The 10,679-nt window shown below is 58.7% G+C and overlaps 1 protein-coding gene across 1 annotated transcript; it reads right to left on the reverse strand.

Moving 5' to 3' along the window:
• Positions 1-490: 490 nt before the first annotated feature.
• Positions 491-5,276, reverse strand: LOC128059476 (cytochrome P450 11B1, mitochondrial-like). The gene is given in 7 exon segments (XM_052651898.1): positions 491-872; positions 1,227-1,402; positions 2,812-2,966; positions 3,236-3,439; positions 3,534-3,733; positions 4,522-4,677; positions 5,038-5,276. Coding segments are annotated over 7 exon segments (1,512 nt in total).
• Between the last annotated feature and the right edge of the window lie 5,403 nt (positions 5,277-10,679).

The raw sequence follows: 10,679 nt of genomic DNA on the forward strand, positions 1-10,679 counted from the left end.
AGCACTCGCTGCCAGTTTAGGAATCTCGCCAAATCAAGGATCATGAAGAATTCACTTCATGTATTCTTCTGAGGCTTTTACACTGTTAGCTCTTATGATTAAGTCTGTGGCATTTGAGTCGGTTCTTGTTTGAATGAGATAAAGGTCCAACTTCTTTTCTCCCACGTGGCTAGAAAGTTGTCCCAGCAACATTCTTTGAAAACAGATGCTGCATGTTGAATGGCCTTAGCCCCTCTGTAAAAACTCAAGTGACCACAGACATATCATTTCATTTCTGGATGCTCAGTTCAAGCCCATTGGTTGGTCTGTGCTTGTACCAGTACCATCCTGTCTGGAAAGTTTGCTATGCAGTAAGCTTAGAAATCGGCAAATACGAATCCTCCTGCCTTGTCATTCTTTTTTAGGATTACACTGGTTATCTAAGTTCCTTGCATTCCATGTGAATTTCAGAATCAGCTTGACACTTTCTACACAGACGAACATGGAATGTTCAGAGCACGCATGCACTCTGGCGAACTCCAAAGCCAAAGGCCAGGTGCGGGAACCTGCTTCCAGAGCCCTGGCGGTCCAGCCAGCGCTGGGGGTGATAGCTCTCGGGCCTGGCGAACACGGCGGGGTTTCAACCCAGGGAATAGAGTAGGACCTTCACCAGCGTCTGCAGGCAGTGGGAAGGGGCCGATGTCCCCTGGCCGCTGGGTGAAGGTTGTCGGGGCTCCTGGGCCTCACTCACCCCGGCCGGGATGTGGTAGTTCTGCAGCACCAGGTCCGAGCTCACTTGCCGCTCCAAAGTGATACCCACGGGGTAGAGCCTGCGCACAGGGGCATCCTGCAGGGTCCTCAGCTGTGGCCATACCCCGGACACCCTCTGCAGCCTTCCTAGCCCAGTGCACATAGCCTGAGGGCAGCCCCCCCCCAGCCCCGGGCCCTCACACGTCACTCCTGGCACTGGGAAGCCCAGATCCTGAGGCGCTCCTTCCTTGCATCTCCCGAGTTAGCCAAAGCTCCCCAGGCCAGCGAGGACGTGACTGACGAGGGCCCCGGGACACTGAGGTGGGATCCCGGAGGAAGAAGCACCAGCCTCCCTCCAGGGAGAAGAAGAGGAGGTACAGGGGGATGCACCCCTGGGCAAAGGAGCTGTCAGCCCCAGTTGTGATCGTCAAGCCCGGCAAGGGGGCTTGCAGACACGGGGCCAGGGCCACGGGGCAGTCCAGGTCGACCTCGCCTACCTCAAGGTCTCCTTGAGGGCCGCCCGCAACAAAGGCAGCTCCGTGGTGGCCCTCTGGGGATTTTCTGAGATCCGGGCCTCAGCCACCAGGCTCTCCTGGCGCAGGGCCTGCTGCACCTCCGGGTTCCGAGCCAGCTCAAAGAGAGTCATCAGCAAGGGGAAGGCTGTCTGCAGGGGCTGCAAAGGGCCAGGGCTCAGATCTCGGTGTAGGCTGTGCCCCTCCACTCCCGAGCCCCTCCCAGAAAGATGGTGGTCCCCTGGGGCAGGGGACCTGCACGCTTGGAGACCACAAAGCCCAGACCTGGAGTCCTGGAGATTCTAAAACCAGCTCGTCAGCTTTCCCTGAATCCCTCAGGGGAGGCATCCCCAACGTTACTGAGACGCAGGCCTCCTGTGGCCACATCAGAACCTGAGGTTCTCTTCCTCCCCTGGGTCCAGGAGGGGCTCACTCATGGCATACACTCAGTGGGGAGAGTTGAGGAGCTGAGGTCCATCTGGGCATCCACAGGCAGGTCCGTTCACAGGGGACTAGCAGGAACCGGTTGCCCAGACTCCCAACTGTTTCCTCCTCCTGGATCATTTCCATGTGCAAAGAGCAGTGCCCGCTATCCAGCCAGAGTTCTGGGCAGCTCGGAATCTCCTAAATGTCATCCCCAAGGTAACCTGCCCCTGGCATCCCCTGCCGGGCAGATCCAGCCTCCCCACGGCTCCCTGAGCTGTAGTCCACGCTGTGCTCTGCCCTGTGGTCCGTGTGGGACCGGATGCCTGAACGAGACACTCCCCACACTGGCTTCCTCTAGCCTGGGATACAAGTGTGCAAGGCCCTTCCTGACAGGGTCCCTGACCCTGTCTGCCCTCCTCTGTCCACTTGCCCTGTTCCCACCGCTCAGCCTCATGGCCTTTCCTCACTGCTGGCTCTGGCAGGGCCTGGCCTGCTGCCTTCCGGGCCTCCTCTTTGTGTGGTCCCTCCAATTTCAGTGAAAGCCCTCCTTCTCCAGGAAGCCTTCCCAGAGCAGGCACATGCCTGCCCCACCCTCTCTCACTTCATGGCTGCATCACAGCCCCGGCTCAGGGAGTGTCTCCACCACGAGCCTGCCCCTCTGCTCAGGGCCTGGGTGCCTGGCCCTCAGAGATGCTGGCAGAGGGAGGCTCGGTCTAGAGGCAGGACGCTTCAGCTGCACTGCACACCCTGGGCCTGGCCCGGCCCCTGGGCTGGCTTCCCTGCCACCTGCTCTCTCCCACATACGCTGGAGCCTCTTGCTGCCCTTCCCATTAGCCTGTCACCTCCAAAGGATCGTCTCTGTCCCTGGAACAGGTCTCTAGTGTGACCCTGCAGCCGGACCTCGGCCCTTCCCCTCCCCCCAGGACCCCAGGGAGCTCTGATGCTGCAGGTGCCCAGGTCTCCGGGCACTCTACACTCTGTCTGGAGCCTGGTTTCCCATGTGGGTCACCACAGACGCCTTCCCTTTGGGAAGCTGGAGGCACAGATTGGGGAGGGGCGTGAAGGAGACATTTGCCGTGGGTGGAGGGCGCCTGGAGGCAGGAGAGCTCCCTGGTCTATGGGAAGGGCTGGGTGCTGGCCTGACCGTGTCCACACTCCCAGCAGTGAGGTCGATCGTGTTGGCCTTGATGGTATCCAGGGTCATGTCTGCTCGCATCAGCAGCTCTGCCACGATGCCGCTGTAGTGCCACGGGTGGCCGAGGGCCAGCTCCTGATAGATTCTCTGGATGGCTCTGTTGGCTGCAGGATGCACAGCGACAGAAGCCCTGGGTCTGGCGCCGGGAAGCGCTGCTCTTTGTCATCCTCCTGCCCTTTACCCTCCACGCCCCCAAGTCTCCACGTCCTGCCCCAGTTCTCAGGCCCGCCCAGGCCAGCCTCACTGCCGGCGGTGTCTGGGACCATGACGCAGCCACAAGCCCCTCCCGGGACCTTAGTCCTTCCGCGACTGTGGTGAGTGGAGGGGGCCCCGGGGGCCCTAGTCACCGCACTGCCCGGGCTCCAGCCCTCACCATACTGGAAGATGTAGTCCCAGGCCTCAAAATGATCCCTCCACATGCTGCTGCTCGTCCACCGTGACAGGCGCCGGGGCACAAACATGAGCTGCACGGTGGACTTGAACATGGCCTCCAGCGCGTGGATAAAGTTCAGGCTGTCAGGGTTTGGTTGCTGGGTCAGAAGGCCAAGCCGCTCTCCGTAAAGGACTAAGGTGCTGGCTGTGGGAGGAGGGGTTCCTGAGCCCCAGGCAGCCCGGGCCTCAGGGCCAGCTCCCCCTACACCCTGAGGTGCGCCCGCCTCCCCAGCCCACACCTTCGATGGTGTAGCGGAAGACGCTGGGAGCGATGTCCAGGGTCAGACTCCCCCGAGCATTCTGCAGCACCCTCGCCTTCAGGGTCTGGGAGAAGTCCCTGGCCACGCCATCCACCAAGGGCGTGTACTTCTGCAGGGCTGGCAGCGAGAGCACGTCTGGGTTCAGCCGCAGTCGGTCCAAACGCCACTGGGGCCCGTTGCTGTGGAGCAGGGAGCGGAGCGTCAGGTGTCGGTCAGCAGCGGCCCCGTCCTGCACCACGCCTTCCTCTCTCCAGAGCGAAGCTGGCCAGACAGGGAGCCGCCTGCTGGTCCTCAGGGGTAGGCTGGCCCCGGTAGGATCATGGCGGCACCTCTTTCCTCGGAGCAGCGTCGGGTACTTCACCCAGGCTGAGACGGGGGCTTCTGGCTGAGACTGCTGCCGGGGTGTCTGCACACTCGCAGGCCCCCTGCCTGCCATACACACCTCCCCTCCGGGCCTCCTCTGGGCCTGGAGGCTTCTTCTGAGAGGAAGGAGGCCGAGCCCCTGGGAGCTGGTCCAGCTTGCTCTCACCGTGCCCCAGAGTGGATGAGGCCTCTGCCATGCTGCTCCCCTCCCCGCACAGCTCCTGCCCCTTGTGGCAGAATCCAGTCGGGCCTCTCCTGGTGGTCTCCACACAGCGCCCAGTGCCCACGGGGGCCTGCTGGCAGGGCCTGGGGGGCTGGAGGAAGGGAGACAGGCACCCCGCCAGCAGGCCCCTCGGAGGCCTCTGCAGACATCACCCTCCCTCTTCTGGACCCATAGGGAGGGTCCCCACCATGGCCCACCCCTTACCCGGCTCAGGGCACACAGGTTGCCTGGCGCATGGGCCCGATCCGGAGCTGGGGGGTACCCTCTCCCCACCCATCCAGGTGGGCCCAGGGCAGGCTGGCTTTGAGGCCTTCCCTGTCCCACATGCTCTCTGCACACAGGCCCCCCAGCCCCTCCCTCCACACCCCCACCGGCCCTCACAGCAAGAACACGCCACACTTGTGCCCGCGAGCCTGTCGGTAGGCCAGCCAGGGCTCCAGGAGCATCCGCTGGGGGTGAAGGCTGTCCGCCTGCTGCAGCCTCTCCACGTCCTCGGGCAGCATCACGAACACCATGTGTCTCCCTCCCACGTCGTACCTGTGGGGCAGAGCTCCGCGGCCTGCTGGGGGGCCGTGTCCTGCCTGGTCCCCGCTCCACAGAGCCAGGCGCTGGCTCAGAGCAGGCGGGCCCTCCCGCGGTCTCACTGAAGCCTCCCCTCCTCTGGGGTCTGCGTTCTGTGCTCCCAGCAGCGAGCCGCCCAGGGCTCCTGCTCACTGAGGGCCCCCGTCTGCGGTGGCCCAGGCGCACACCTGCCGCAAGGAGCCGCCTCCCTGCCCCTTCCCCATGGCCAGGATGTGGGCGGTGGGATGTGGCACAGCCCTGGCCCAGTCGGACTCAGCCACCAAGGGGGACGGAACGTGAGGGTGTTCTCGCTGAGGTGAGCGGGGAGCGCTTTACCTGAAAATGGGCCCCAGCTCCTGGAAGGTCTGATGCATGTCCAAGTGCATGTTCTCAGAGCCCTGCTCCTTCCAGACCTGCAGCATCCGCATCCACTTGTTGCCAGGACACCGGGGCATGGCTTCGAAGGGCAGCACCGCCTTGGGCGCTGCAGCGGCTCTGGTGCCCAGTGGGCGTGCCCTGTGCAGGGACAGCCAGGGCCCTGCCATCCGCAGCCTGGCCTTTGCCCACAGCGCCATCCTGCTGCTCCCCGCCCCCTCAGCCCCTTCCTTTTATCTCACCGGGCCTGATATCTCAGGCGACCTGATCACATCACAGGCCAGACTGGCTCAGGACCAGACCAGCAAGCCCAAGGCGGCACTCAGGCTGAAGGCCTCCAGCGGGTGGAGGGAGATGGATGGCGCTGGGTCAGGCACTGACGCAGGCCTGCTGGTGGATGGCTCTTGGGAGCAGGACAGGGTTGGAGCAGGGACCCAAAGGGGCAGCAGTGGGGGCAAGAGGCCCCCTCCTGAAGCAGGCACAAGATGGATGGGTGCTTTATCTTCGCAAGGGATGAAAGGAGACCTTGGGTATGTTTGTCTCTCTTCTACAAGGACCAGAACGGGGAGCAGAGGGAAGGGCTGGGCTCTCATCTCCTGCAGCCTCGGGTTATGGCTTCTCTTGCCTGGGCCAGATGCTGGGTCCAGGGGTGGAGGCAGGAGCCAGTCAGGGTCCCTCCCAACGGGGGCTTGCAGTGCCCACGGGGGCACTTAGGGGATGCTAAGACCCCACTGGCACACTGGCGTCCAAGGCAGTTTGTGGCCGAGGCCCTGTATGTCTGGCCTGGCTTGTCCAGCTGAGGAGCAGGTACCCAGAAGACGGGCTCACCGGCAGGGAGGGTGAGGCTGGCCTGCAAGCCCCTCCTCAGTCAGAAAGGTGAGAGGACCCTGCCCCCATGGGGTGTGTGCTCAGGGACCACATGCTTCTTTCTTCCTGGAACATGAGCAGCTCCCAGGGTGGGGAAAGCCTGACAAGGGCGTGGTCGTGGGCCCCACACCCTCCCAGGGACCCAGCAGGCACACAGCTCTGCCCTCCCTGTGCTTGGGGGTCCACAGTTTCAGACCCCGTGTCGTCTCACCCACCCCTGGCAGCTCTCCCAGGAGGTCAGTGTTGCTGTCCCTGGCCCTGCTTTCAAGCAGAAGATTGACAGCAGGTCTTCTGTGCCACCCCCATGTCCCCCATGTGTCAGCAGGGCCCAGGGCCCTCATGCTTGGCCCTCTGCAGAGGTGCCCAGGAGCCCCGGCCCTGATTTGGGGAAGGTGCCCTGAAGACACCGCCGTGCAGGCTCTGGAGGAAGGACACGGAGTGCATGGGGCTTCTAGCAGGGTGGCTGAAGATCTGAGTGCTACTTGTCCTTCTACTTTCACTCATTCCCTCTCTTGATACTTCCCTGGGGGATATTCAGCTGTGGTCATGAGTCAGAACTGCCAAGGTCCCTCATCAAGCAGAGATGCACGATGGGCCTCAGCCCCACGTGGCGTAAGAGCTGTCCTCGGGCTGAGACGCAGCCTGGAGCCCCAGCCTGCCCTTGGGGTGCCTCTGCCTCGGCCCAGGCCACCCTGGTCAGCCTCCTGAACCTGTTCCTGCCTGTGTCCCCTCCGCCTGCACTAGCAACAAACACTCCTGAACTTGTGCTGAGCTCTTGGCACCTCCTAGACCTCCCAAGCTTGAGAGCAGGGTGCAGGTCCCAGGGGAATCTTCACGCAATGACTCCTCACAGAGGAAGACCCGAGAGCGCTCTCAGGACCCCTGGTCCCCACGTCACCAAAGGTGGGGCTCTGCCTCCCACATGGGCCCTGCAGCCCACCCCCCGCAGACCTCTTCTTGTGCTGAGGGCCAGCCAGCTGGCCTGTTTTCCCCCGAGGCACAGCTGTGGGTGAGGACCCAGCCCAGACCCAGAAGGCCCAGGGCCCTGAGAGGGGAGGCACTGCCCTGATGGTCTCCCCCGGAGGGGCCAGGCCAGGGTCTTGCAGAGAAGAGCACCACTCAGTGGGCGTCCCAGGGCAAGATCAGTGCCCAGGAGCCCTGATATCCGTATCAGGCTGTTTTCAGGCAGAACCCTTCTCCTCCCCTGCGTGCTGGGTTCCGAATTCTCCACACCTCATCCTTGGTCCTTCCTATCCCCACTCCAGGCTCAGAGCCTGCACCCCAATACAGTTCTCAGACTCCTTTCCCTCTTTCCCTGGGCTGGGGGAGTCAACCGGAACCCCAGCAGTGGCCCAGCCCCTGCCTCAACCTGCCCACTCAGGTCGATCCCCAGGATCCTCTGGCCTGGATATCTGAACTCTTTGCGGTCCCCTGAGGGGGGTGGACTGCCAACTGCAGTGTGAGCCAGGTCAGGATACATGGGGCACCTCCTCGCGGAGGCAGGGGCCGCCTTGTTGATGCACTGGACCTCACAGACCTCAGCATCTGCCAGGTCCATGCTGTTAGTAACAGTCTGTGTGCAGCAGAAAAAGATGAGGAAGGTGCCAGGATGGCCACTCCTGGCTACATATCTGAGAAAAGTAAACACGCTAATTTGGGAAGATGTTAGAACCATTATTTACAGCTGCCAAGATATCCAAGCAGCATGAGTGTCCATCAGCAGAGGAGTGGATGAGGAAGATGTGGTCTATATCCATATATATATATATACACACACATGGATATATATGAACACACAGAAATATATATGTATATATATACATGTATAATATGTATGAATAGATGTATAATCTATATATGAATACATAGAAAGTGAAAGTGTTAGTCGCTCAGTCGCGTCTGACTCTTCCACCCCATGGATGGAGGCCCACTAGGCTCCTCTGTCCATGGTATTCTGCAGGCAAGAATACTGGAGTTACCATGCCCTTCCCCAGGACCTCTTCCCAACCTAGGGGTCAGATCTAGGTCTCTTGCATTGCAGGTAGATTCTTTACCATCTGAGCCACCAGAACTATGTGGGAAATACTACTCAGCCATGAAAATTTGCCATGTGCAATAAGATGAACGCACTTGGAGGCCACTGTGCTAGAGAGGGAAGTCATACCGAAGACAAATACTGTTATGTTATCTCTCATATGCAGACTCTGGAGAAGAAAACAGACTGGCGACTACAACAGGCAAGAAACCAGCTCACAGATGTAGAGAACAAACTAGTGGTTACCAGTGGGGAGAGGGAAGGAGAGGGGCAGTATAGAGGTGGGGGACTCTTCTGCATACAGCAAGCTACAGGGACATATATTGTACAGGATGGGAGATGGAGCCAATATTTTACGGTAACCATGAATGGACTATGCATTTAAAAATGTTCAGTCACTATATCATACACCTGTAACTTAAGTGGTATCATATACATCAATTCCAATTTTTAGAAAGTGAAATCATATGAGTGACATAAACGAAAGTTTATCGTTCATTCACATACTTAGCTCAATAAGTATGAACAGAGAGAATATGTCCCCTTTGCTTACAGTCACACAATTGAATTTCTAACAAAGATGGATAGAATTACTGCAGGACACACAAAAAGCAGGATGACCAAAAACAGGACTAGCTAGCAAGATGATATTGAATGAATGAAACACGTATCAGAATTTGCAGCATCGTAATACTCTTTGTATCTGGACCGAACTAGACACTTATATGCACCAAAGAAAATTGTTTCAAATAGGATGAGAAGCTGAAGAGTGGAAAGATCCCGTGATGATTACTGTGAAGGAAAATTGGAAAGCAGTTCCAATGAAGACATGGAGGTTAATGCCTAGGTTCTAGGGCTCGGTGAAGGCCTGCATGTCCAGGAGGTCTGGGCAGGACACAGGGGCAGGCAAATTTCCAAGAGGTCTGGGCAAGACACAGGGCAGGAGGTCGGGGTAGGAATTTTCAAAGTCTAGGAAGGATATGGGACTACAGGAAGGATCCAGAGTTCTTGGCAGGACGCGTCTCAAGGAAGGCTCCAGAAGGTCTTCAAGGAACACAGACCCTGGAGAAGGTTCCCAAAGGCCAGGCAGGACCCAGGGGAGTAGGGGGGGAAGGGTATGGTGGCAAATGTCCCAGAAGGTCTAAGCAGAAGCCAAGGCCACAGGGAAGGTCAGTCATCTGAGCAAGCACAACTGGGAAGGTTCCAGAATATGTGGCAAGATATGGTTGCCATGGGGAAACTTCCAGAAGATCTGGGCAGAAAAAGGAGACAAAATATTATAGATGCTCTGGACAAGAGGATGGAAGGGGCTGGAGGGAGTGAGTCAGGGGCTTGGGGAGGGGGAAGGTCCCCAAAGTTCTGGGCAGAACACGGGGAGTGTCGAATGTTCTAGAAAGTTGGGCAGGTCAAGGGTGGTGGGGGGCTAGAGCCCCAGACTTGGCCTCAGATCAGTGTTGACAGATTCTGGCATTTGACCCTGCTCCCCTAGAACAAGGTTGCAGAATCCCGCTGACACAACTCTGCCAGCCGAACCCCAAAGCGCCCCCACCCATGGGGTCCCTGGCCTTCCCCAATCCACCTAGCAGCCCCACCCCTGGGTACAGGAACCTCCACCTGACACACAGCAATCCGTCCCCATTCCATTCTCTGCTGTCTCTGTTTTAGGCCCTTCGTTTTGGGTTGAATTTGCTGTCACTTTCCGGGTTTTGGGAGTTGGAAGGTGAGATCCCTGGTCTGTAGCGTTTCTGTGTGGTTGCCTACCTTCTTATCCTGCCAGGTCTGGTTTTGTTCTGTAATACTTCTCTCATCACGTTTCCCAAATATCTTCCATTTTCTACTGGGAATGATGAGAGTGGGAAGTAGGGAGGGCACTGATATCTGGAATTGTGTTCTTAATTTGCAAACAACAGAAACGATTCTTCTCTTGCTCAATACAGTTAGGAAAGGTACTCTGAGTTTCAAAAATCCCTTCTGAATGCAAAATCTCCATCCTCCTTTATCTCTCACGCATTTTTTCACCTTGAAGTTCACACGAGCTGGTAAGAACAGAGCCATTTCCACCTCTCAGTTCTATTACCTCTTCAACATTGGGCTGTACCTGTCATGTGTTTTATTTCTAAACGGGGAGCGGAGTCAGGTGTGCCTTGTAGTGGTGATCTCAGGTGGCCTTGACCTGCAGCAGCCTGAAGCAGGGCTTCAGTTACCGGCCAGAGACTGAGGACGGACTGCGCAGTGAGCACACGGAATCTGAGGCACTGGACCAGTGGCAGACAAAGGCTGGATCTAGTCAGCAAGCTTTGGCTACACTCCGCACCCTGGGGACCACCGCGCCTACCCTGCTTGGTTGCCACCTGCACTCTGAGGAGCCAATAAGGATCTCTTCCAATGGGGGCTTGCAGTCCCGCGGGGGGCGCTTCAGAGACTCCACTGGCACACTGGCAGGCAGGGCAGTAATGTGGCCAAGGCCCTGTCTGTCTGGCCTGGCTGATCCGGCTGAGGAGCAGAGAACCCAGAAGACAGGGTCACTGGCAGGGAGTGGGAGGGTGACTTGTAAGCCCCTCCTCAGTCAGAAAGGTGAGAGGTCCCTGCCACACTCCATGGGGTCTGTGCTAGGGCCCCGCATCCTTCTTTGCTCCAGGAACATGAGCTCCAGGGGTGGGAAAGTCTATGACAGGGCCGTGGTCGTGGGCTCCCCACTCTC

This window comes from Budorcas taxicolor, chromosome 14, assembly GCF_023091745.1.
Source record: "Budorcas taxicolor isolate Tak-1 chromosome 14, Takin1.1, whole genome shotgun sequence".
NCBI lineage: Eukaryota > Metazoa > Chordata > Mammalia > Artiodactyla > Bovidae > Budorcas > Budorcas taxicolor.